The sequence below is a fragment of the Acipenser ruthenus genome, chromosome 7, assembly GCF_902713425.1.
Source record: "Acipenser ruthenus chromosome 7, fAciRut3.2 maternal haplotype, whole genome shotgun sequence".
Classification (NCBI taxonomy): domain Eukaryota; kingdom Metazoa; phylum Chordata; class Actinopteri; order Acipenseriformes; family Acipenseridae; genus Acipenser; species Acipenser ruthenus.
This window is the reverse complement of record NC_081195.1, coordinates 5,995,576-6,023,550: the sequence shown is the minus strand read 5'-3', so window position 1 is coordinate 6,023,550 and position 27,975 is coordinate 5,995,576. Positions and strand designations below refer to the sequence as shown.

At 37.1% G+C, this 27,975-nt stretch overlaps 2 protein-coding genes across 4 annotated transcripts in view; one reads left to right on the top strand and one right to left on the bottom strand.

Annotated features, from left to right (window-relative positions):
• LOC117415126 (dedicator of cytokinesis protein 1) overlaps positions 1-27,975 on the top strand; it is a 212,040-nt gene that overhangs the window by 87,412 nt on the left and 96,653 nt on the right. The gene's annotated exons all lie outside the window — the stretch shown is intronic.
• On the bottom strand, positions 918-27,622 carry LOC117415127 (inhibitory synaptic factor 2A-like). Its single transcript, XM_034025107.3, has 4 exons — positions 27,290-27,622; positions 16,386-17,592; positions 12,011-12,082; positions 918-2,600 (listed from the first exon to the last, which is right to left on the bottom strand). The coding sequence occupies exons 2-4, from the start codon at positions 17,585-17,587 to the stop codon at positions 2,417-2,419; spliced, it is 1,458 nt and encodes a 485-aa protein (XP_033880998.3). The 5' UTR covers positions 17,588-17,592; positions 27,290-27,622; the 3' UTR covers positions 918-2,416.

Here is a 27,975-nt window from a genome sequence, read left to right as displayed (position 1 = left end):
AATTGGCAGAAAACAGTGGGACCCTGGTACAGCCATCTACTGTCTGGAGAAGTCTGGTCAGAAGTGGCCTTCATGGAAGACTTGCGGCCAAAAAGCCATACCTCCGACGTGGAAACAAGGCCAAGCGACTCAACTATGCACGAAAACACAGGAACTGGGGTGCAGAAAAATGGCAGCAGGTGCTCTGGACTGATGAGTCAAAATTTGAAATATTTGGCTGTAGCAGAAGGCAGTTTGTTCGCCGAAGGGCTGGAGGATTTGGTCAGAATTAATGGTCTCCTCAATGCTGAGAAGTACAGGCAGATAATTATCCATCATGCAATACCATCAGGGAGGCATCTGATTGGCCCCAAATTTATTCTGCAGCATGACAACGACCCCAAACATACAGCGAAAGTCATTAAGTACTATCTTCAGCGTAAAGAAGAACAAGGAGTCCTGGAAGTGATGGTATGGCCCCCACAGAGCCCTGATCTCAACATCATCGAGTCTGTCTGGGATTACATGAAGAGAAAGAAGCAACTGAGGCTGCCTAAATCCACAGAAGAACCGTGGTTAGTTCTCCAAGATGTTTGGGCCAACCTACCTGCCAAGTTCCTTCAAAAACTGTGTGCAAGTGTACCTAGAAGAATTGATGCTGTTTTGAAGGCAAAGGGTGGTCACACCAAATATTGATTTGATGTAGATTTTTCTTCTGTTCACTCACATTTAGTTAATTGATAAATATAATCTATTAACATGTCAATTTTTGAAAGCATTCTTACTTTTACAGCATTTTTTCACACCTGCCTAAAACTTTTGCACAGTACTGTGTATATATATATATATATATATATATATATATATATATATATATATATATATAATATATATATATATAATTACATATATATATTACTGTATATATTTTACTTTTTGTTTAAAATAAGTGTTTGCCTGTACATATTCAACTTTTTTTTAACTGCTTAAAAAAGAATGCTGTTGAGCTTAAATTGCTTTGTGAAATATAGATGGCATGGTACAGTGGGGGATAGTATTCAGCAGGCTTACAGTTGTGCCACAAGCAGTAAAGTTCAAATGACCAGTACAGTTAAAAAAAAATAAATAAATAAATCGTACGTTTTTATGTTTTTGTTGTTTGGGTGTTTTGAAACCAAATGACTGTTTTATTTTTGTGTTATTTTTTTTAAGTATAAACTGTTCCTCAAAAGTAACCATGTATGTTTCATACAGATGGGAAAAGATGATAAAACGTCACTAGTATACCTACTGTTGTGTTAAGACCTAGTACTGTAGTTTAAAAAAAAAAAATAATGTTTTATTAAAATAGCCTGGAGTAATTGTATAAGAAAAAAATTTAAAACGTTTGAATTTATTGCAAACATAGAAGGTTGTGTGTGTGTGTCTGTGTGTGTGTGTGTGTGTGCGTGTGTGTTTTTTTGTTTTGTTTGTTTTGTTTTGTTTTGTTTTGTTGACCCTCACTGTAACGCCACCCTCGCTTATTGCCCGTTTTAGCCCATGGCCCTTACCTGGCGGTATATAGAGGGTTGACTATACTTTTTTTTTTTTTTTTAAATAACAATTTTTGTTTTATTATTTTATAGTATAATACAGCTGGAGTTTCCAGAATTAGAAAGCGGCATGATATTTACATACTAGCAAATTAGAAATTCTCCCAGTAGAAGGCTTGGAGTCTTGAAGCTTGACCCTGTGAGCTTGTAGTGTCTAAAGTAAGTATTGACTTGAGGAGATGTATTGCTGCTCACCACCACCTCCCCACACACACTCACACACCCCTTTGATGAGGAGCAGTAGACATGTTGGAAGTCTGGTGATGCAAATGGTTGATAAATCAAAATATTTGACATGTCACCAATTTATTAACAAAAAAACAAACAAAAAAAACTTTTTTTTTTTTTTTATCCTCTATGGTTTCATCATAGAGATTTTGAATGGGCTCTGACTATTTTGGGAAAAAAAGTGCTTTGTCCAGAATCTGATTTGCCGTAAAAAATAGTTCCTCTTCAGATATATCATGAAAATCAAAAGCCACACAGTTGTGACTTGCCTTTTGGATTTGAAGCAGTATCTTGTGGATTGATGGCAGAAAAATAAAAAACTAAAACATACATAAATAAATCATTTCCATTTACTGCCCACCTTACTGATCTGCAAGAAAGTAGACACAATGTATTTTCACTCTTTGCGCCAGGAAATGATTTAAGTCTGTCAATCCCTTTTTGGTAAACAATTGAGTGTTATCCAGGTGAAACACTTTTTGCAACTGATCTTGTGGATTAAAAAAAAAAAATGTATACCTCTTTCCAGATCCATTTCGTGTTTAATCTCTGGGATTGTTTAGAACTAATATCCATGTGTTGGTGAAGGTAGGCCATACAATTTGAGAGAGTCCTGTTCAAAGAAACCAGAGTTTCCACCTGGCGTGCTTCTTTGACTCGGTTTTGGATTTCCGTTTCGGTGTTGAAGCAAACCCCTCCTGGGGGTAAGGCAGAGATGGAACCTGAGTTTCTTCAAATTGACAGAGCTTTTTCAAAACTGGTTGAAGTTTGTCCTCTTGTTGCTTGAAGTCTAGCTCAACACTGCAATAGAAGAATATTATCCTGTTTACATAGCTGTAGTTACATGGATTATTCTAAGAATAGAACTGATAGTTATGTGAGAATTACCGTTTGAGACAAAACAGACATTCATTCATGGTTTTGGGCTGTTGCTATGGGCTATCTATAAATCATGGTTGCAAATTTTCCTTTTTATGTTTTTCTGTACTGTCTACATCATTGCTTATTATAGCACTCTTATTAAGCCTGTTGCATAGATTCTTACACTTAAGATTTGGTACACAGCTGTATTATGTGATTTTCTCATTTAAGTTCCATTAGCAGTGTTGTCATGCAAAAATTGAACCATTTCACTGCCATATTCTTTTAACCCATGGCCGTGTCAGTGATCCAGACCCCCTGCTTTGACTAAGCCCGAGGCAATCTATATTCTGCAAGGACATATATTGTGTAATAATACAGATGTACGCTAAGGCACTGTGCCAGCATAATAATAACTAGTCTGCTAAGTGAAGTGAAGTGATGTTGTGTTTTTTTTTTTTTTGTTTTTTTTTTGCATCACGTCAAGTGGGGAAATGCATTTATTTAAATTGTGCCATCCTGTTGACTGATGGTGCAATCTTCTACAGTGCACCCCCTTTATAAGGCGGCCCTTTATCCTGGAGCAGGTTACAGGGCACTGTGGTCATGGCTCCCATTTGCCCCATAAGGCCATTCTGCTAGCACAGGTATTCAGCAGAAACTAACATTATTGCGTTCTCTTCTCAAGTTCCCTTTTGGCAGAACTTGAGTAGAGTACACAGTACTTTTGAGTTTAGAGTTTCATCCACTAAGCCAGCATTACACAGCAGTTTTGCAGATACAAAAATTTTGTGAGACTTTCAGTTGCATTCACAAGGGGAGTCTTTTGATGTCTGCTTACTACATTTGTTCATATTTGCCTTCTTAGTGCACTGAACTCCATTGGAATGCAGACTTCGATTCAATTGCTTTTCATTTCACAAATAATGTCCACGTCATATGCATTTTCTGCTGATCTTATAGGTAATGCCTACTGCTTCCATGGGTTTCTGGAAACTATATGAAAACTATATGGGGCACTCCCCAACCCCCCCCCCCCCCCCCCCGACCCAAGACCAAAACAAACTTCCAGCATACTCTTTTATACTGTATAAGGGAAATAAATTGCACTGCTAAATTCCAAGTCTATTTTAAAATCACAATTCAATGCAGGTAGTTATTAAGGGATTAATCACTAAAGAACCATGTAATTATGCTGTAATCTAATTCAAACTCTTGTTAACGAAAGGTCTATCTGCACTGATAAAAAAAAGGACTCTATAGCTTTGTCTTGGATCATACAAAAATAAAACTCTCAATTATCTAGAAAATATGCGTGTCCATCATTTTGGGAAATTGTGAGATTCATATATATATATATGGACTTATGTCTTTTGGAGTGATGTTTCATTAACTTTGATAAACAAAGGGAATATTGGCACAACCCCAAATTGGGTATCAAAGGGGGAGGGACGGATGACAACGGGGGGTTAACTACTGTCTCCCTTGTTGGCTAGCATCTTCTAGAGATAAGCAGTCACAGACTATGAGAAGTTCCAAATGACAAACCTAAAGCCATGCCATTAATAACCTAGCACTCCTGCTGCTAACAGTGGTTGGCTTTTGTTCATAAAATTAAAATGGTGTACAGATTCCTAGTTTGGCTTGCACCACTGGGGCTTCAGACTGATTTTCCGCAAACTGTAAATTCCCCATTCCTCCAGCACGTAATTAACTTAGATAGCCCACATTTCATTTAAGGATTTCAGTTTAGCTTTTTAATGCTGGACGTGATCTGATATGCAAAGAAAATGCTGACAGAATGGAAAATGAATAACAACAAAAACAACATTATTTGATTATTTTACAAATTGTTTTTGAGTAACTTGCCAATATTGTTCTTACACAAAATGGTGTATGCATGGCTGGTTTCATTGGCATTCATTCTCCATCATACCTAACTTGTTCAAAACAATAACGTTCACTGTTGGCGTCATTTTTTATTTATTTTCATCGAAATGTGACCCTAACCTACATTATTTTTAAGATTAAGATCAATCGGGTTATGTTATTTTACAAATGTAGTTTTCACAAGAGACCCGCTCTACCGGATTTCAAGATAAATGAATGCCCCTGGAATTAGTTTCTGAGCCATGTAACTTTCACTTAATAATCCGATATAATTAGGGCTGTATATAATGGTTACTTATTTTAGTCATTTGTAAAGAAAAGCACTTACTTTTCCGACTCATTTTCATGAGCAGACCTAGCTGCTTTTACCATGCTGTAGGTCTGTATTGTCACTGATGGCAATTAGGCATGCCTGTTTTCCATTCATCATAATTAAATAATTAATGCATTATCCATTATATGTGACTAATTACCCCACGTGATGAATCAGAAGTCTTTGTGTTTGTCTTGTTCATGAGGCTGAAAACATAAAAAAATGGATAAATTCAGCTCATTGTTGCATAGTGCAACTGCTAGGATTTCATAGCTAACTTATGCCCCCCCCCCCCCCCCCCCCCTTTGCAAATGCTGTAATACGGCAGTTAATACTTAGTTAATAAGGCATGATAAATTACACTAATAGTGATTTATTAATAAGGCTAGTTTATTGTGGATTGCTACCGTAGACTCTGTTTAATTTAGTGTTTGTGTGCTTTGAAAGAACCAGTTGGGTTCTTGTCTTTTGTATGTAAATTATAACATACAAGTGTGATTTAAGGATCACAAACACATGACTAACATCTTAGAAAATGCTGTAATTTGCAGAAGATGCTGTAGAAAAAGGTGTAGAATGGCTGCGTTCTGAAATTCAGCACTGAATGTCAACAGATAAACAAAGCGGTCCAAACACTTAGCAGTGGAACGGAATCCACTGTGAAAATCTGAAGGATGTCAACAATGACAAGATGGTAGCACCACCCTAACTACAACTGCAAATCCCCCATTGTGAAACTAAACAGCCCCCCCCCACCCCCCACCCCTTTGAACTCGTGACGTCCGTCGTTGAATTTATTAATCTAACACTGTGTTATATTTGAGCCCCCATCATATATAGTCTTTATATAGTCTGTATATATATGTGAAAAAGTCAAAGCCCAAGTTCACAAATCTTTCATATAGGTGCTGACCCAAAACGGCATAGAATATAAAATAAAATAGTCTCTGTTTAGTCATCAACCATGTTGAGTAAAAGACAAACCAAAGTCCACTTGTTTGTTGTTTGCAGAGACTGGGTGAGTCGCACACTCTGGGTGGCTCAATTGTATCCTTAATTCATTTTAGACTTGATGTTGAGAAAAATAAAAAGCAAGCGGCAATGTTTTACATCTAAAAAAACAATTATTTATTATTAAAAACACGAAACACAGAGCGTTTCGACAATACGTGTCTTCATCAGGTATATATATGATTTTATCAGCAGACACCCTTATCCAGGGCGACTTACAATTGTTACAAAATATCGCAGTACAAAGTATCATATTATAAAATATCACATTACAAATAAGGGCAGTTATAAGGTACAGTAAAATCAGTAGAAAATAAGATCAAAATAAAGAATATAGTAAATTACATTTGAGTGTGTTCGACTAAGAGCAGTTATAGTAAAAATATTTGCTTATACGAGTAAAATCCAGTAAGTGCACATAGTAAATACGACAAGCGGATGAGAACGATTTCAAATAAGAGCAATTACAGAAAACGTGAACACGGATACCTATAAGAATAAAATCGAGTAAAAGAGACAGGAAGTAGTTATAGTTAAGAGCAGTAGTAGAATACGGCAAGGTATGGAGCAGTTCAGTACAAGTACAAGCTGATCCAAGTACTGGTACAAGTGGCTACCAACAGGTGTGTCTTGAGGAGGTGTCGGAAGGTGGTCACGGACTGAGCAGTCCTGATATCCGTCGGTAGGTCATTCCACCATATATAATGTGTAGCTATTCTGTGTATGACACTAATAACTGCCTCATTCTCGAGGTTAAATCAAATACTGTGTCTTTATGCCAATTGTAGCAAAAGCTGGATGCCTTAGAACAGTAATAACAATATATTTTACATCTCTCTCGCTCTCTCACTCTCTCTCGCTCTCTCTCTCTCTCGCTCTCTCTCGCCCTCTCTCTCTCTCTTCAGAGATACATGTACTGTATACACCTCTAACTTCTCTAGGACATTCCTGCTGTGTCACATTTACACTCCCTCTTTCCTTTTGACCACATTTTCTTCTATTAGTGTCAATTGACTTCGTTTATTTAGTTCTGAGCCTCACTTTCATGAAACTGGGCTGGGACCGAAGGGACCAATTTTATTCAACCTCTCAACAGGCCTCCGGGGATGGATTGGAAGTGATGCTGCCTGTTTAATATGGACAGTACAGTTTTGCTGAAAACCTCTGCAGGGCTTTAAGGAAATGCGTAAAAAAGCCATCAAATTTCATTTTTATCATTAATGGCTTCTGTGTGTACAAAGGGGATTTCTATTTTATTACTTTTCTCTGGCTAAAATATAGGTCACTTTAATTTTGTAAAGTAGGTTTATTGTGATAACAAAGCGTTTGGCAGCAGATTTTGAAAAGCTTTAGCCCTCCCCTCCATCCCCCATAAAGAATCAAGGCAACTCATTGATCACTGACTGAAATTGATAATGTGGAGGAAGTTTTTTGCTTGATAGATGTATGTCTTTGTTGGTGTTATGATCTGACAGTGAACACTAGTTATATAGAGGATTCAAAGAAAAGTTAACTAAAGCAGTGAAGATACGAATCTGATAAAAATCAAGGCATGGTTTTCCTGTTTTATCTTTTAAAAGCCGTTCATTTATTTTAGTCACAGCAGCATTGTTCCAGGTTATCTAATAATTATAACATGCAGAAACTTTCCCAATTTGTAACAATAATTATTTTATATTGTGAACATTACTGTGTGTCTTATTTATAGTATTTCTTTCCATATTGGTTCATATGGTGGACTGTTATGGATTTTAAAATGTTTTGATGAAGTTAAATTAATTTGTTGTTAGCAAGAATTGGTCATAAGCTTGCCGACCATAAAAGACAATATTTTAGTGAAATGAAAACCTTTTTTTTATTTAGCTTTCAAGTAGTTGTAACCTTTTAATATTGTGGGTGATCTTTATTCTGAATAATTTCACACTGTTCATGTGGATAATTAAAAGAAAATGAATAGAACAAAAAAGGGCTTAAACAAAAGATCTCTATCCACAACATTAATGATTTGTGATGTAAACGTATTTAAATGCAGAAATGATGGTAATTTAAGCACTACTAGAAAGGGCACTTTAACCCAGAGATGCTGTAATCGCAGAATGTCAAAGGCAGACTAGATTTAATTCCAAGTACTGGTAGACATGATAAATTGGCATAGGTTCTGCATGCACAATTCACTTGACTACTAAATACACTAACCAGGAATTTGGGTTTAAGCCTTTTGATCACAGCAATATGAACTCAATTACAAATCTGATTTTGAAGATCAGTGTGTCTTATTCTAGCATACCCTTCGGTCATTGCTGCGTACAGTAATTTCGCTAACTTAATTAGTCTTGATAAGATACTGTGCTAACACGATTGTGTTAATCTTGACGTGGTTGTCTTATGAACCAAAGTGGAGATGGGCAACATTGGCCCAACAGTTTGTGTTCCAACCACGTTCACATTTATGTAATTCAAACAACTGAACTAAGGATGGAAAGGTTTATCACGTTTTTTATAAGGCATGTGGTGGTTTTATGCTACAGATTTGAAAGTGGGGACTTTATAATAACATACAACACCTAAATAGAATTAACGCCTGTGAGCATCTGTCTCTGTCACTACTCAGCGTGTGTGTCCCTGCATCAAGAGTGGACCGTTTACAAACCGATTAATCTATGCAACATTATCTGTGATAAATGCAGAAGGCTTCTGTCGATGACATAGCATTTGTGTTGCTGGGGTCTAGTTGTTAGCATGTGGATTGATGTTAAAGGTTCATGAATAGGTATTGGTGACCTGTGTCAGCCTTCTCTGCATTCTCCCTTACAGCACTCCTACGGGTTATCTGTTGCTTTCCGTTTCATTGTGAACGGCTTTTTCACTCTGTCTGCTATTGTATCATGCCGTCATCCAGCAAACAATCACCGCTCCTCCTTTGTGATGAATTTCCAAGGTAGCATAACCTTTACAAAGCATCTCCTGAAACAACACTTTTGAAATTGAACTGCATTAACCTTACTGTGCTGTGTAGGGTGCTATATGAGAATGAGCGCAGTAACCACACATTCTTTTCTGTATCCAGCAGTGCCCCAGTCTCCAAACCCCAACTGCACTAATCTGAAGGTAACATTTGATCTGGAGTTCTGTAGAGTGCCTTCAAAGTTGTATTTCTTTCCAGAGCCTCAAGTGGCTTTTAGTAGCTGTAGCAACCAACTGTCAAAATCCAAGACTACCAATAACTCAGCAACATCTTTGGGAAAATTCCAGTATTTTTTACCATGTATTTTTTCCTCTACCTTTCTACACTGTTCTATACATTACATATACCCCCAGAGGTGCTGTTGGAAGACATATTTCTATTCCCATCCGAATTGGATCATAGTTTCAAGTGCTTTGCAATGACTTTAGCCAAACACATTGTGAAAACTCTCATTTAAAATATAGAATACAGTTTTATTTTTAAAGCTGCTTAAATTTGGGTTAGTTTGTCATGCACTTCGTATATACTGTAAAGACAAAGTCCATGGGCAGCCTGCTGTGCCACTGAAGTCTGCGTCAGCTTTCCATTAGTTAATGATTGTCAGTAAAGGTACTGCAATTACAGTTTTGGAATGAGGCATACAGGTTGTTTAACCTAGTTGAAAAGATAGTACTTGATATTTTTTCCCCCCCAAAATTAAATAAATTAAAATCACGTTTCAATTTGTACCCTCTTTACCAGACAAGATCCACCAAGCATAAAGCCAATTTCCTGCGATGATTTGTGATGCCTTGCTCTTTGTACCTCAACCAGAAAACAAAACTTTCAATGCTTTCAAAATGTGCATTCTGCCTGAATTCTACAGCCAAACTATTTAAGACGTATCTCTTCACTTAATCAACATATTAGACTCCTGCACTGTGGTATGAGATAATTAGATTATAAGGTTTCCAAATGAACAAAGAATTGAGAAGGAGTGTGACTTAAAGCACCAGTCTTAAAATAAATGGAATACTTTTAAATCCTCTTTCATGCAGCAATGGTCTTTAATTAGACTGTGGCAAATGCGCTGTATCACATTAGTATTCTGAGATTATAGATCATCTGAAGAAAAAAAATTAATTACATTAATCATTTCAACATGCCACTTTTTCATTCGTAGCGCAATGATATTACCGGATGCATTTGGGTAGTCAGCAGAGCAATTGATTCATTGCTGTTTAACTTCTGTTCCAATCATCTTAAACCAGCAATGCATGTCGTCTCCTTTGGTGTGAAAAGTTATATTTCCGCGTCAGTTCGTATCTGGTTTGTTGTTGTTACACACATACACTTATTACATTTTCTACAACATCCAGAACGATCCTCAATGTCTGCTGCCAGCTTGGAAAAATATGTCTGCATTCCTACAATCAAAGCAGACTTTATTCATTATAAAACTGTGTTAGTGAAAAGGGAGTTTTTATGTTAAAGTTGGATGTAGAAAGTTCATTTCAACGGAGTTGACTGTGCAGTGTAGCATTTATTTTTCACAATTCCTTCATCTGGCCTGGCATGGTTTCAGGCGAGTAAATGCATTTTACTAGCGTCACAAGCTGCGACTGTAACGTTTTGTTTTATTGATGTTAGTACTGTTAATATTACATTACTGTTCAAGTTGTTTATGTATACCGATTTTTACTAGTTTATATTGTGGAACATGGGTAGGAGAGTTGTTTTAACCGATGTTTACCTGTTTCATGTTCCCTTTTTTTTAATGTTGAAAACCCAGAAGCCCTAAATATAATGTAAAAAGTAAAAAAAATAAAGGTTGTTCATAAGGAGTCATAAGTGTTGTATAAGATATGTTTGCATCAAAGACAACAAAGAAAAATCCATTCTCAGTTCTTGTGCATTATATTTTGTTATTAAACTTTCATGGATTGACGTTGTTCTGTCATGCTTTTAGTATCTCAGCAGATAAGCTCATTTTGTTGACTTCTGAGAACATAGTGTGTTGTCTCATAATGTTGGATATCATGAGCCTTTTAATAACTTTGACTTCTTAAGCCATTTATGGAGCAGATGCATACATTGCCACATGATTTATTTTTTTATACTACTTCAAAACATGACATGCTTCAAATCCAATAATGCAGCTGTATGGATTCAAATCCAATAATGCAGCTGTATGCATTCATATGGATACGTGTGTACTTTAAAATAATCATGCCTTCTTGATATTAAAACACCGCAGCACTGAAATACAGCAGGAGAAGGTACAAGATTGGAGTTCTAATGCAGTAAACTGGATGGATTTCTTAATGTTCTTGCTCACAACTGTCTTAAATGTTATATAAAAAGCCTTCACTACAGTTTTCAGCTGCTATAAAACTTCTATAGATATAACATAAATTGTATTCTTGAAGATAGTGCGTTAGGGGTGGTTACAGCTCTTGTTAACAGAGAAAGATTACTGACTTTGCCTTAGGATTTCACTGAAACAATACGTCATCCTTGGAACAGCTTAAAAGAATTACTTTGAGATGTGGTAATCAATGTCTGTCTTTATCCCTTTGTTTTTGTCAAGTTCATAGCTAAAAAAAAATTCCTTGGTTTCTGTCATTTGAAAGAATTGCTTGAATACGCTAACCAACAGTGCAATTTTCACATAGATGCCTTCAAAGTAACACAACCTTGTAAATAGTTAACTGGTAAAACTAGGACGTGTTCCTTTTTTGGTACCTAACATTAGACCAGCATGACTTGCATGACCAGGAGATCCAGAGTTGATGCAGATGGTTTAAATTGCTATTCAAACAAAGTTCTTGTGAAAATCCCAGGTCTGGGTAAATCAATGCCATTAGGTGATGCAGACTAAGATGTGTCTGGAAAGTTGTTTCACCAAATTCTGGGTTAAGAGCTGTGCTCGTATCTGTCAGCTGCACTTGTACCTGTCAGCAAATTAGCAGTTCTATTTATGGTGAGCGAATGTTGTGTCTCTCTCTCTCTCTCTCTCTCTCTCTCTCTCTCTCTCTCTCTCTCTCTCTCTCTCTCTCTCTCTCTCTCTCTCTCTCTCTCTCTCTCCCCCCCCCCCCCCCCCCCAAATGATTAAGGAAAGATCACTGTCCGGTGTGTTAATTTTATTCCTGGCGAATTGAAGAGTAAAGAGTAATGCAATTTGAAACTAACCTGTAAATAATGCATGCGCTGTTTCGACAGGTGTCGCAGTTTGCTGTGTCTTGTCCAGTTCGGTAGGAGAGACTGCAAAGATAAGAGTGTGAAATAAGTAATTACAGGGCTTCTTTAGTTGTTCCCTGACCATTTCCTCGCTGTCACATCTCGTTTGTCATTACTTATTATCTCTTAAAGTAAACATGGCCTGCATTAAGTTTATTTTCTTGTTTTTATACTGGCACAATGGTCATGATAACTTTTCATTTTTAAATAGATTTGCTTTAAGGTGCATTTTAGAAGGCAACAGAGGACAGTGATTGACCTGCTTTGACCAAAAAATGACCATGAACTAACTTATGCAGTTTTTCTCTTCTCACCCCACCCCACCAGGGTAAAAATACAGTGCTCGGGCAACACACAACGAAGAGCGTTATAAACGGGGGAGGGGTGGGGGGAGCTACGGGACACACAACAACACACATCTGACTACAATACAAAATAAAATAACTCCCTCTCTGTCATGCACATCTAGTGAAGCAAAAATTTAACATTCCAACTCATGGATCATTTTAATTAGCAGTTTTTAAACTATGAATAGACTGGGTAAACGGCGGTCGTGAGTTCAGTTCGAAGCAACAGACAAGCAAACCAAGTGTGAGAAGGAGAGTGGGTCGGGAGAGGGAAAGAGTGAATGGGCTTGCCCCAGGTTTGGATGCCAGAGTGGGGCTGAAGCGTCTCGTCTCCCGGAGAGTCTCAGCTCCTCTCGCAGCAAAAAAGTAAATCCATTAGGAAAGATATCCACGTCATAGGCCTAATATTTATTTAGTTATAAAACGAATGCTGAATAAGATGTCTGTGTTATAAAGTGCCAGCGCAGCTTTTCTTCAGTTCAGATACTGTATCAAAAGGGAAAGACAGAAACAAAGTTAGACTGAGAAGTTTATTTACTGTAGAAATATTGCATGAATCACTAGTATAGGGAATTAGGGGACATGCTGTAGGAGCGTTATATCCGAGGAGCGTTATAACCGAGAGCCTTATAGCGAGGGAGCACTGTATACCTAAGAAGAGAAGGTCATGTATTTACTGCTCATCTGTCATTTTTAGCTATATCTGGAACAGTTTATCAGATTCTGATGAAACAGTTTGATGTGGGTAATGTCATTGCTGAAACAAATGATGGTCACTTTAAGCACCCACTGACATGCTAACATTTCAGCCGTAGCATCAGTTTCCCTGGAGCTTACTGTTGCAATCAGTACTCCGCTTTTCATCCGTGAACTTTTGAACTGGCAGAGCAAGGCTTAGGAAGCACTTGTCCAGTTTGTATTGGTTGTAGCTAACATAATCTTTAATAAACCACACTTCCATTCGCATTGTGGAGTTCTGAAAGAAACACATGATTAAATTTAATTAAAACATCTGTTACTACAGTAGGTACGAAGTTTAAATAAATCTGTTTACAAGACTTGCTTCCAGCTAGTCTAGCACTTCCTTGTACATTTCACTTGGTGAGTGCAATTGTCCCACCCCTTCAAAGCTGCCTTTCCTATCATTAACCAACCAGCTGCAGCTCCTACTGACTGACATGATTTACAGCCAGTTACATGCTTTGACCACAAAGGCTGCTGAGGTGAAATGACCTCGGAAGCGTAACAAGTTAACTTACTGATTAATAAGGCTAAACTGAGAACTTTTTAACCAAGCAGTATAAGATTAGATATAAATGACTTACGTGTGTGTGTGTTTTTTTATTTGTAGCTACATGTTAGAGAGCTGTAGCACCAGTGTAAGTGCACAGCAGACCAGGGTTATGGAAGCGTTTGGTTTGCTACAACCTCTTTCATTACATTTGTACCTGCTCTCCTCTTTCTCCCTGGGAAGCTGTTTTATAACATGGTGTTACTTTCCCAGCATCTAAGGAATTCTAAATAGACCCTGAAATCATGACACTTGACAATTTGCAAATTAACCAAAAACTATGACTTCTGTCAGCTGTCGAAAGCATTCTGCACATACGTTCTCTGATGGTTGTTACTGGAAATTGTGTTATTCAAACAGGGCAAAACAGTTTTTGTAGACTAGTCCAATTTAATGGTTATAGCAAAACACTGAATTGCTAAAATAGTGCAGATATCTAGTGAGATTTTTTAAAGATCTTCCTTTTCTATTGTTAAGTAAGATGCTTATAGCTGGAATCAGTCCAGCAAAACTCTGTTATGTCAGTTACCTACATTGTATTATTGACACTGTCAAATGGATGTAAAATATATTAGCTTTATAATGTCTATGTTATTTTAATAGTTTGATAGAACATTTCGATTGCATTAAACAGGACACATTGTAACATAGGATACAATGATCACTGGTGGAGCTCTTTTTTGTTCTCCCTTGGTTCACAAATTTCCAATGCTGTTCCTTAGAAATTGTCTTGTGTGAAGTTGGGGGACAAACTAAAGCCTGAGGACATAAGTCTTCCTAACCGCCACGGTGAGCAACTATGCAAATCAACTCTCCTTTCAATCCTGTAATATTTTATTTTAAAAATCCAAGAACATTATGGGGTCTGTCTTAATAATATTGAATGGCAGTGCTACATACTGTCGCTCTATATTAATCTGGCTGGGAGTGTCCCCCAGAGTGACTTATTGACCCAGTTATTAAAATCCCTACTGAACATACCATAAAAATACACTGCAGTGAGTGCCCTGAAAAAAACATTTTAGGACAGAGGTATTAAGATTCTCCACTGTCATCTGCTTAAAAAAGCAGCCTCAGATGATGACTGTTGGTACCTGGTTGATGTTTTGCTGCAGCTAGTGTCAAATGTAGTTTAAGTGCAATTACAATATTAGTAGTAAATCTAGTTTTATGCAGATATAGCCACCATATTACAGCTGTGCAAACATCAACTTATCTTCTATGGGGACATGCTAACGAAATGGAAAGCAGATTTGCACAAAACACCTGATGTTCTAGTAATGGTAGGCTGTTGATCTTTTACTATTCTGATGAGGTGGATGCTTGTTGGCAAAAAAATAAATACAAATATATTTCTACTGACATTGATTGACACTGTGACTCGCAATAAAAGTGCATTAGTGTGTTGACCCCCAATATCACAAGGTCACGAGTATGACCTGGAGCTCTGCTTGTCAGATCTATAGGAGTGATGGGGAGGTGATGGACAGCAGTGTTTTTAGTTATCTGAACAGAAATCTTCAGAAATACCCTTTCTTTTTAAACCTTTCGGTCTTATCTTAGCGCTGTATGTTAACATGTTCTGCGGGAAATCACGCTGGTACCTCACAGGACTCCTAGGTTCCAGTCCGAGGTTGTGTATTTATGTATGTTTTGTTCTATTCTCATGTTTCCTCAATAAAGGAGTTTTATTCTTCAGCTTCACTCAGTGATCTCCTGCACAAAGCAATTGCAGTTATTATTTTTTTTGCCAGTCATTCACTTGGAGAGTTGCCAACACAGTGCCCCAAACATGAATCTGCAGATTTAATGTATCTAATACATACTTTGTATGCTGGTTATCAACCCCTTTTATATGCAGTGCTTTGTGCTAAATGCACTTAGGAGTGTGAATACAACCTGTTTTTTTTTCTTTACAGAGTCCCAGCAAGGTCTATTTGATTGACCTGATAAAAATATGAAAGCCTTGTCCATGCAAAGAAATGAGAAGAATATTTCAATTTATAGAGAGGAATGAAGGGAAGGCTTCTTAAACATGACTGGTAAATTAGAAATTGGGTGCATGTTTTTTGCTGCAGGTCAAATGTTTCAACAGATTGCAATGTCATTTTCTTTTGCAGAACATTTCATTTTTCGTGGCAGCTGCAGTTTGTTGATGCAGAAATGGGTTTTGTGCAGAAACGCTTCATTGACAGCAGTAAATCTGCCTGGTTTCGTAGAGTTCAGGGCACTTTTTTTTTTTGCTCACCCTGGCTACTTTGAGATTCCCTTATAAAGCATATTCAAATTCATTGAACTGCAGTGAGAGGGCAGGGTTGTAAAGAAAATGATTTAAAGGAGGGCAAAGGTTGTACGATGACAGTGAACCTAATTGTGTTTACCATCAGGAAGGTTTTACCAAAAGCATATTTATAATGCCCAACACAGAGGAAATTGTCAGTTATAGAATTGTTTGTGACTTAATGCTAATAACTTCACAGAGCCTGACTTTTCCTGGTAATACCCAATGTGAAGGGTGTTCCGATTATATATCATGTAGTAATACACTTGCAACTAAACAGAATATGCAGTGAACAGTAACAGACGATTTCCATGGGAAATTAGCTTTACAGTTTCATACAGGAATATACAATTAAGTGGTCTTGAATGGGGACCTGTTTTGGGGGGGTGGATTTCAATCTCGGCTTACCCTTCTCTGTGGGCTTCTCCCTTTTCCAACTCCTGAATGACGCCCAGCAGCACTTTGATGGTCTCCTGACTGGAGCTGATAAGGTTTTCCATCACGTGGAGCTGTGCTTTTAGGTCCCCGTCTTGTGCAAGAGGCACAATCTGCTGGCAAGTCTCACTCGCTGCCCTTGCGCCCTGACAGGACTGAGTTTCCACTGCAGGTGAAGCATGGGTCTGAAGGGACTGTTCATTACACTGGCTTGATTGGCACTGAGCCTGTATCGAGCAGACCTGGCTACTTAATGGTTGCGAGTGCAGTCCATTCAACTGCAAAGCTTTCTTGTGTTTTTTCCCTGCTGACGGACTTTCCAGACATTCAACCTGTGTTAAAGAGTTCCAGGCAATGGGACCAGTGACCCTGTGAGCTGTTTCCGTCACCTGTGCGATTGAAACTTGTTCGGAGTTTAGCGTCTGCGTGTGTGCTGACTGATTAGAGTCCTGGTTGCCTTGTGATGCTCCTCTGTGAAGTTTGGGTTTAATATTGCACAGCTGGTAAACAGGCTCTTTTAAACTGGAGTCTACTGGGTTTGAAAAACAAGGGGTATCTTCAGAGTAGCTATGCAACAAGGCATTGGTGCATGTTGTTCCATCGGAACAGTTACCACTGGAATGCTTATCTACTGCGTTTAAGCAGTCATTAGTATGTGAAGTCAACACTGCTTCTTTTTGATCGCTGACCTTCTTGCTGCATTGAGCAGCTTCCCCTGAGCTTACTTTGTCTTTATTACTCTTAATGTCAATTACAAATCCATTGTTGTGACTTTTGAAGCCTTCCATGACCGATGCATTCTTAATAGCATGTCCTTTCTTCCGCTCAAAAGGGAACGTCTGGTAGCGTTTTTTGAGATCGGGAGAAGTCTGCACCCCAGTGCTCTTGGTAACGTTGGGTATTGACCTTCTTGCTGGCACAGTCATGTACTTGCGGTAAGCCGCTTTACAAGAGATTGGTTTCGTACCCTTTCTTTCCGATTGCTTGGCCAGTTCCCTTTGTTCGTTTTGGGCGTCGCAGATGTCCTTAAATCTTACCTGCAGGGCTTTATTTCTTTTTCTAATCTGCCTGTTGGGATCCAGTGAGTATTTCATCTCCAGGGCTAACGAAGCGGATGCCTCGACCTCTGTGTCTGAATTTGTGAGCAGGCATTTGCTGGCTTCCTTGCTCACCATGGTTCCTGTGTAGATGGGGAAAAAATAGACAGTGCTAAACAGGAGATGAATTACTGTAATATTCCATATATATACTGTGTGTGTGTGTGTGTGTCTATTTATATATATATATATAATATATAATCGGCTTTCTTGTGCGATCAAACATTTTCAAAAAAAAAAATTTCTTGAAAAGGTGTTTGGTAAAATTGTACATGCATGTGTTTGTTGGTATGCAACGTCATGCCCCTCCGGAAATTGAGACTGCAGTTTATCTAAACTGACGGAACTGAGACGAGAAGATGTCATTATTTACTTGCTGAACTCCAGAAGTTGAATCAAAGTTTAAATAATACCTACAATCTATTATAAAGAGAAGTTAATTGCTCGTACTTTGTTGTTTATGGTTTTCATATCACATTTCCTGGCAGAAGATAGCTTCATTCCAATCAGGCAGCAGAATGTGCCCTAAACTGCTTGCGATATTAGCATGATTATGTTGTGTCCACACACAATTTTAAACAGTGGAGAAAATGTCAAGCCATGTACTGTTATATAAAGTGGGACACTATTCAAGTATTTATGCTTATATGGTATCAAGTAGCTGTTATCTAAAAACAACAAAACCCTTTTTCTTAAATGTAAGCTTGAACAAAAGTTATTGTATTTCTTGCTCTTATTGTATTACTTGTATTGTAACACTTGAAATGTATTTGCTTACGATTGTAAGTCGCCCTGGATAAGGGTGTCTGCTAAGAAATAAATAATAATAATAATAATAATTAAATGCAAATGTTTACCTTCATTGCACAGAACCTATCATTTTATAATGATTATCAATCTGTGTGTTTACTTGGGTGAAGAAATGGTTTGTTGTATTCAGTATCAACAATGGTTTCCTGATTCCAGCTCTAAACACCGCCATAATTTATATTTCTATGGAAATCGGCTTGTAATGGAAATAAGGGGTACGAACGTGTGCAAGTGACCTTTTTGTTTCCTAGGTAAATAAATGTGTACGGCTAACTAGATGCAGGTGTGGAGAGACAGCAGGCAAAAGCTCCCTTGTTCTAATGTGCAATCACACACTTGGCAGCCTGACAATTGTGAAGGATGCACCTGGAATAGTATTCATAATAACTGGAGAATAATGATAAATAACTACCACCCCTCACCTTTAATAGTGCAGCTGATTGAGATGATGAGCGATTTGATTCTAAACAAAAGTAAATCCTTGGAAGGAAGAATTAACGGAAGAAGCTGAAATTAAGTGACAGTGATCAATAAGTGCACGTTGCTGTCATGTTTGTATAATTTAGGCGCTTAATGAGGAATAGGTTTTACAAATACTTTTGTGTGGTATAAATGTGTTATTTATATTTAATAAGGGCTAAATAAGAATGAATAATGTATCTCTCTCCTGAAGGCAAATGAGTATACAGTGCCATAAAAAAGATGTCCTGTTATGCTGATTTCCATAAATGTCCTGCCTGTTTTCAGTGCACTGGGGTTTAGTGTTTTTGTTTTGTTGTCTTATTTTATTACTTTTTTGCACAGTAAGAGAAAAAAAAATAACACATGCGGGTAGGTGAACCGTGGGTGGTAGTGTATAATGAGAAAAACAAGAATACAAATGTTTGTTTTCTTGGAGTACTGCACTATGGTTTGTCTCCCTGTTCAGAGAAAGAACAAAGAAAGCTAGTACAGTATCCACCTCTTAAACCGTACAGGGTTATTTCGGGCAGCCGTTTATATCGGACAAATAGTGTTTACCGTTTGCCATTCCCATTGATTTCAATAACAAAGGCATCATTTATACTGTGTTAAGCACGCTGTATATTTTGGGCAAACTCAGCTGTTTGGATCTTGTTATGTGCCATTCACATGTATTTAAATAACAAACACACTGCTTTACTGTAGTAATCTTTCTTACTAGTCCACCAATCAGCTGTTTTCACCTTGTTACCTTGCCATTCACATAGATTTCAATACAAAAGGCAGCACTTTACTGTAGTAAAAGCTTGACAGATCGACCAATCAGCTGTTTGCACCTAGTTACTAAGCGATTTACAGGGCTTGAATTTCAGCGCAGAATCGCGCATTTTCCAAGTTGCTCCCGCATATCTGCAACTTTCAGTGCGGGAAAATCCCGCAGAGGTATTTGAAGACACCAAGCCACTGTATGTTTCACCCAATTTAGAATGTCTGAAACGCTACAACAGTCTCTAAAGAAGTGGGTGTCAGTGACAAAAGCAGTATGAGCCGCATTCTGCGTAGTTCTGGTTAAAATAAATAAAGAAAGAAAAGTAGTGCATGATATTTTAAGTGCCGCAAGACTTTATTATTATATGTGATTCTAGGCCGCTATCTTTAAGCATTATAGAAACTCAGTACAATGCAGTAAGTAAACAGTTTTGAAAAAAAAAGATGATATTACATCTATCTAGGTGTTGTTTTGCAAGCGGTGACTTTCACTTGAACTGTTAAATCTCAGCCACATTCATTTTGGGATGCCAGCCCACCAAAGGTTACACACATATTACTCAGGCACCGTAAAAGCCACCTACCTGATTTAAAAGTACAGATTCTGGTCTTTCCAAAGACATATTCAGTGTGTGTATGTGGTACTCCTAGTCGGAACTACGACTGCCTGAAGTTAAGCCTCATCATGTGACAGAGTTAACAGCTTGGGTTTCGTTTTGAGTCTATTGCTCTGTCATTGCAGCAGCTAGACTGAAAGGGGAGGTATCGTTGGAAAGCTTAGAAGCTCACCCCCCCCCCCCCCATGTTCATTTCATATTGAGGTTCAATGATGCAGTGTTTCTTTTTGAGACATCTATGATTACAATATATATATAGCAGTAACCAAACATGATTTTTTTTTTTTTGGAAAAGCTGTGTTTTTTTTTTTTTTTTACCACATATTCTCATCTCTCTACCACATATAGTATGCCTGATCCTGTTGCAACTTACATAATATTAAAGGAAATTGTGTGGCCTGTCATTTGATGTGTTACATGCATGCAGCACAAACTATCTAGTAGTTAAACATACATAAATGAAAACAGTGAAAAACAGGTGGAAATAGGGCTGAGTGTAAAGAGTTAAAAAAAAAAAAAAAAGAAATGGAGCGCTGTGTTATTGTAATGAGTGTCCTAATAAAGATTTTTAACCGCACACATGCTTGTTTGTTTTGATTACTGTACTGGTGATTGGGGAACATTTTGAATGCCAGGTTATTGTTTAGGAGTTTATACCGTCCATCGCTTACTGCGGGTGAATCACGTTAACACAAACTCCCCAGTAATGTTGTTGAAGCTGACACCCTGGGATCCTTCAAGAAGCTGCTTGATGAGATTCTGGGATCAATAAGCTACTAACAACCAAACGAGCAAGATGGGCTGAATGGCCTCCTCTCGTTTGTAAACTTTCTTATGTTCTTATGTTCTAAACACGCCCGTTCTAAAAGGTGGTGACTGCATGCATTATTTATTTTTTATTGTTTTAAAACATTAACATATCTAAAGCATTATTTGGATTAAAACATGAATGCATTTTGATGATGAAGCTCAGGCTGGGCTCTTAATGAATTGATATTATTTTGGCTTCAGAAGTATCGTTTCATTATTTAGTAGCCTAAAGTAAGCAAAAAATAGGAAGCAATGTGGGAAACAAGGAGTGCAGAGGCTTTATGCTGAACTGTGATCATTTTCTATCACAGTACAATTGAAATTTTCACGGTATCTTAGCAACAAGCATTAGAGGTATTGAAACATATTCCTTGCTCCTAGACATTTTGACATTCTCTGCCATATTTTTTATTTTAACAATATCTGTCTGCTGGCCTGTAGTCTGCAGTCTATTAATGCTAGATACCCTCTCTGGAAACTGCCCAGTTTTAGCCTGTATAAGTTGTGTTTCTATTGCCCGAAGAGGCGATTAGACACGAGTCAAGTTTCACAGTGAGCCTTTTATTGAATTGAGATCTGACAAATGGAAAGACCAAGGTCATGTGGCAGTAATAACTATGTAGCATTACAGATCTGGATGCGATGTATATAACATACAGCATTTGCCATTACTTTCTATAGGAGTTAGTCCAGCAGATACTGCATATACCAATCTTTGCTTGCTCTAAATTGGATTTCAAACAAAAAGCATGTTGAGCTCAAATATGTCATCTTGAGTATTGCCAGGGATTTGGAACTGAAGTTGCATGTGCTTTTTTTTTTTTTCAAAAGAGGGACTTAACAATTTATTACTAGCACCAATGGCTTTCATCGTAATATGTTTTATCACTTTATAAACTTCACAGATTAATTATAGTTGGTTATATAATGGCCATTACACTACTGTAGTTGACATGAATCTCTGAATCCGCTTAGTTTGAAACGCCATTAAAAGATCCAATACGACATAAAAACACATCTGAAAATCTAATCACAATAAACAATGTGTCCATAATAGTAACATCCTCCTAGCCAGAATGTCCACTGCATCAAATACTAATACTTTACTGTTGTAAACTGCAAAGAAAGTAGCAATGAAAAAAGAGATATGAGGATTCGACACCTCCTGCTGGCAATATTATTGACTAAAGAGGGACATTCTTGTTTTCAAAGAGAGAGATGCTATATATGGTATAGTGCGTAATAACAATGATCTACAAGTACAAAGGTTCACTGATGCATTTTTTTGTGTGTTCATGCTGTTAGGATCTAATATCTATTGATAGACAAAGTAATGTCTTTTTAAGATGACATTGAACACAAGCTTTCAGTTAAACATACTGTGAGAGGTCTATACAGCTGTTATCACATAAGGGTGATTTGGCAGGTTTTGACATACAGTATGAATCACTGATAAACTGATGCTGTACTGCCTATCTGAGAACAGGAGTTGACCCTGATATTCACTCCGTCTGATGCTGCCAAATGGTTTCTTTTTGAGTGTTTGTGTTTTCCTTACCAAATTGAATATCATCCTCTCTTATGAGTACGAATAACCAAAGGTTCTATTCTGCTGATTTGGCCCCAATGAGCCAAAGGATTATGAATTATCCATTGACTCTAAAATTGCAAAAGTAATCCTTAAATCTCCTTATGTACTTTTGCAGAGGATGTTGTCTATGCCCTGTGCAGCACGGTTCTTCAAAAGGCAGTCGTTTACACTTCAAAACAATATTTTAAAAAAATAAAATAAAATAAAATAAAAAAACACGTCTTGATGCATTAAGCTTAGTTTGGGTTTATTGATTTATCCTTTATATATCTGTGGAATGATATTTTAAAAGCATTTTTAAAAATTGGTTTGGTCTTTGCCACTGTAGATTATAATTACATTTGGTAGACAGGATTACAGGGCAATAATGAAAATACTGGATTTATATTGATTGCTCTGTGTGTGTGTGTGTGTGTGTGTGTGTCATTGCTTCTTGTGTTTATATTTTTTGAGTTTTAAGCCCAACAAGTTCTGCTCTGTTTTTTTTTCCAGCCTCAATTATTTTTTTTTAAACTAAACACTCAATAGGGCCACTTTAAACATAGTTACACTTCAATTCATATTTTAAGTCTTTTATTCTGTATAGGGATGTATCACGTGATGAGTGAAACAGCTGTGTGTTCTTGTCTTTTAAAAAACATCATCAAAACAGACGAGAGCTTACTGCTATGTTTACTGCAAGCTTTGATTACTGAAGTCGACCTGCAGTGGTTTTAAGGATATTCACAACTGGATTTGTTTAGAAATATATTGGTTTTGGCAAGGGAAGTGTGTTTAAATTGGTCGTTTTCATGGATGATGCTGAACCCAATATGAGACTACCATGTGTAGAAGACATATTGGTTAAAAGCACAAGACCCCTTGATTAATACGGAAACAGAGCCTAGCAAAATGTATTGATAAAATAACTGAAAAACTTTATCTAGATCTGCGTCCATGCTGCATTTATTTTTCCAAACTGTGTCATATGAATGCAAAATTAAAATCTGCCCAACATGGACACCGATCTGGATACAGTTCAGTTCTTTAATTAATACATTCTGCTAGGGTCTATTTCTGTGTCAGTCACGGGATTATATCTGCTAATGCAGTAGATCAGTCAATTATTGAATCTGCAGACTACAGACAATGTCATCACTATAAAGCATGAACAGTTATCAGTGAAACTTTCTGGCCTTGATTTATGTGTTCCGTCTTGTGTGATTGGAAGCTACAAAGTATTGACTCTAGTTACAATACTGTTGTGGTTGTCGTTCATGTGTAGCTAAAATACAGAGGGGTCTTCTCCTTTTAACCAATATGTCTTCTACACATGCTAGCCTCAGACTGGGTTCAGCATCATCCATGACAGGACCAATTTAAACACATTTCTCTTGCCAAGGTAAATATATTTCTAAACTAATACAGTTGTGAATATCCTTAAAACCAGTACAGGTCACCTTCAATAATCAAAGTCTTGTAAGTAGCTGGCAGTAAACTGAGCAGTCAACTCCCATTTGTTTTGATGATGTTTTTAAATGGGGGGCATCCAGGAATAGGAATAAGACACCTGCTTCTTGTCAATATTCTTATAAAACAGAGGGCATGGTGAAATTGTGCATCATCTCGACTGCATGTGGCAACCGTCCAAATATGGGTGCGTATTTTTTTTGATTAATTGATACTCATAAAAAGTGACACTCATAAAAAGTGACGCTCATAAATCGATAGGATAACACTGAATTCTATTGTGTTTCTTGTGGCCTTGGGCACTTAGAACTTTTTAATAAAGTTGCTCGTATGGGCCTTGCCTTTCTAGGCTGCAGAGCTTTGGTTTTATCCTGCAAAAAAATAATAGTAAAAAAAAATAAAAAAATAACATTGCACTTTAATGTTTGTGCGGGGCATCCTTGTGGGTTAAATGGTGATTCCCTGATATAACTGCAGTTGTCTTTTATATAATACAACTAGTAACCAGTATTGTAAATTATATTTTAGTTCAGTTTTTTAACAAGCCCTGAAACTGATATGTAAACTGCTGTCTTTCATTAAAGCACCTCAAGAATATCTGCTGGAGCACATTCTTAAATAATTAGACAGTTTATGTCATGGGATTTGTTTCGAGGTCTGCATTTTTTAATTATGGTGGTATGCCTGAGGTATCCACAGTTAGTGTGATGAACAGAAGTGGTATGTCTACTTCCAAGTCTGATTGAATTGAATAGGGTGTTCTGTTCTGAGAATATGATACCATGGTTTTGTCCCTACTTTGCTGTGCTATACCTGGCAGTATTTTGGTTCGACTGAACTAGGCCTTCTTAAGTATTTAGAAGCTCTTTGACTTATCTCATGGATGTTGCCAGAAAGGCAATGTCCTTTTAAATGCATCTTCCAAACTTTAAGCATTCCGCAGACACAGAGGCGTAGTCTTGTTTCAATGATTAAAAGGAATTTTACCCCTCTGATTTTATGGTGCCTTGGGAGTATTGGCACAGATCTGTGCTGTTGTGTTGTGACGCGAAACCCAAATCAGTGAATCTGCTGCAGACAGTTTCAAAAGAAGGCTTATTTAAAAAAAAAAAAAAACACATGCTGATTTAAGTGCATTTTGTTACTTCCTTTTGCATGTTTAATGAAAAGATAAAAAGGATTTTTCTCTTTCAGCTGCTTATCGGAATAATTCATATCCTCTCCATTTGAGCTGACTGCCACTAGTAATTTCTGAAGTGTTCTTCAAAAATAAACATAAGAAGGAATTATGTTCTAAGTCCATTTTTATTTTAAATTCATTGAATTTGATATTGTCCATCTTTTGGAAAGTTTCTCATTTCTTCAGTGCAGTCAAAAATTCAAATGAGCTTGAAAAGTAAGAACAAGAGCTGTTTGTATTTCAAACTGGCTGGACTTGATTATAGGTCAAGTATGAGTGTATCTTTAATATTAAAAAAAAAAAAACTGCACAATCTACAACATGATGACTGTGCATTCATATTATTTTTGAAAGCATTTAGCAATTTCAGAGAAAGAAATGACACACTTGATGCAAGCAATAGTAACTACAGTAATCTGAAAGGGCAAGCCTAATGGCCAGATTATTGATGAGCTTTTCAACAATATTCACAATCAAGCTGCAATGGTCTATTCTCCATATATATATATGTGTGTGTGTTGACTGTAGGTACGGGTGTGTGTGTGTATTTTTATGAACTAACTAACTCACTTGCCATTTCATTTGCATAACCGGATTCAAGCCAGGTGTCATACCGCTGTTTTACTATGCTTATGCAACTTTGGTTATTGAGCCACAATGACAGAATCAGGTGTCTAATCTGTGAACATGTCAGAATACTGTGTATTTATACTCCTACAGAAGAGTATGCTGCTACAGTGGAGTACTTAATAAATAATACTGTTAGCAAATGAAAGGTAACATCTGGGCTCTGTAGAAACAATCCTTCTTTTAAAGGGCCAGTAATTTATTTTCAGGATTAATTCGTACAATACCAATATATAGCTACGGTATACAACTCTTGCTTATTTCAAATGGTGTCTTTTTTGTTTGCTTTTGCATAATATGGTTTGGGTTCAGTGATGGCTCCTGAGAGCTTTTGCGACTCACTGGTGCACAGCAGATGATTGTTACTTCAAATATTGTTTCCACAATGTTACTCTTAAAGCAAAGTGAATATGTTAATTTAGAGTTTAATTAAGTTTGCTGTATTAAAGTCGGGGTCATTAAAAAAATGTGGCTGAGACTTTTATCTTTTTAGATATAACATGAGAAGCATGATAGCATTATATGCAACACCAAAGCTGCAGCATGAAGAGGCAGACACACTCCTATTGTACTTGATTGCTTAGTAGTTACTGCCAGGATCTCTTGTCGGTTGCTTTGAGATGTATTATGCCTGGCTTGTTTTTAATTTTTTTTTTCTCCAGTGTTTGTTTAATATATATATATATATATATATATATATATATATATATATAAAAAACAAACAAACACAAACAATATGCATTTGATAATCAAAGGCACATGCTAGTGTTATATAATTTTTAGGATGCTTAAGTACTTCAGCTATCTGGTTAACTCTTATTATGAAATTATCTTTCATTTCTTAAAAGCTGAATTACCTGCCTGTTTAATATTCAGTACCCAAGCCACTTGGCACCCGTGCACGGCAAATATTTAAAAAAGAAAAATATATAAATAAATAATCAGGCTTTAAACGTATCCACAGAAAAATAAAAGAACATAATTATATGTAGTGCATATATTCATAGTTATTTCTAGAATATAAAAAAATAATGAGCTACATTTATCTTGATGCAACTATTTCCGCTACTGACTCGTGCTTCTAAATTGTTGCATTATCTCGTTAACTGGTTTGCAAGTAACAATTCATATGCCTTCATATATCTGTGTCCAGGTTGCATTTTATCGTGGTGCCTTGAACCTCACTTTTATTTTCTTGCATGATTATTTTACAGTATGCAGTATGTTATATATTCTTCAATATGATTTGGCTGTAATCAGAATCCCAGTCTGTCTTCTGTTTTACATTTCTCTAATTTGTTAAAGCAGGAAAGAAGAACAACAATTTGATAACAGATGTTATCAAACAAAACAGTTACAGCATTCCCTGAACATTGCAGATACAGTACAGACTACCTTATTCTAGAAAGAAAAAAAGAAAGACTTGCTTGATTTGATCTCTGACAACAGCTTTAGAAAATTCTTACCTTTTAAAGTAAATTACAAATGAAAAGGTAGAGCCTGTATAAATCCTCTGTGTTGACGGTACATGATCATATATTCAGTTTATTGTACTGATGAGATGATCTTCCATTGTAATAGGTATATCAGCAGCAACAGCAGCAGCAATAGTTGTAGTAGTTGTACATTGACTGCAAGGTATCGGAGAAATTGTTCCAACCCACATGAGATGTAGCCACCACTTCTTCTCTTTAGGTATCAGTATGACATGTACTCAGCTGTGACCGATCAAGCATTCGCTAGAGGCAGGCATGCACTCATGAAATTCCCTTCATTTACTGCAGCAGTCCCGCTGTGTGTGTGTGTGTGTGTGTGTGTGTGTGGGTGTGTGGGAGAGAGAAAGAGAGAGAGCTGCTGGGGAAAGTCCACTGCTTGTATCAGCTACAGCTGGCGAGCTCATGCATCAACACTAAAGACCTCCTTATTTCATCAGCTGAACTGATGTCCTCAGTGACTTCATTGACAACAAGTTAGTATATAAATCCGGAATTCTAGAGCACTTCAAAGGGAAACTGGGGTAAAAAAAAAAATATATATATATATATATATCCTTGTTTTGTATTAGTTTTAATTCAAGAGAGAGAGAGAGAATGTAATCATAGGTTGCTGGCCGCCCGGACTGGCTGGCTTCCCACAAGGGATGTTGCAGCCC

Bases quoted from the DNA above. Each gene is read 5' to 3' on its own strand.
- LOC117415127 (XM_034025107.3), bottom strand. From the start codon at position 17,587: ATGGTGAGCAAGGAAGCCAGCAAATGCCTGCTCACAAATTCAGACACA. The intron at 12,083-16,385 runs GTAAGCCGAGAT...TTATCTTTGCAG, and splicing joins GGAGAAGCCCACAGAGAAGG to TCTCTCCTACCGAACTGGAC. The intron at 2,601-12,010 runs GTTAGTTTCAAA...CTTCTATTGCAG, and splicing joins AGCGCATGCATTATTTACAG to TGTTGAGCTAGACTTCAAGC.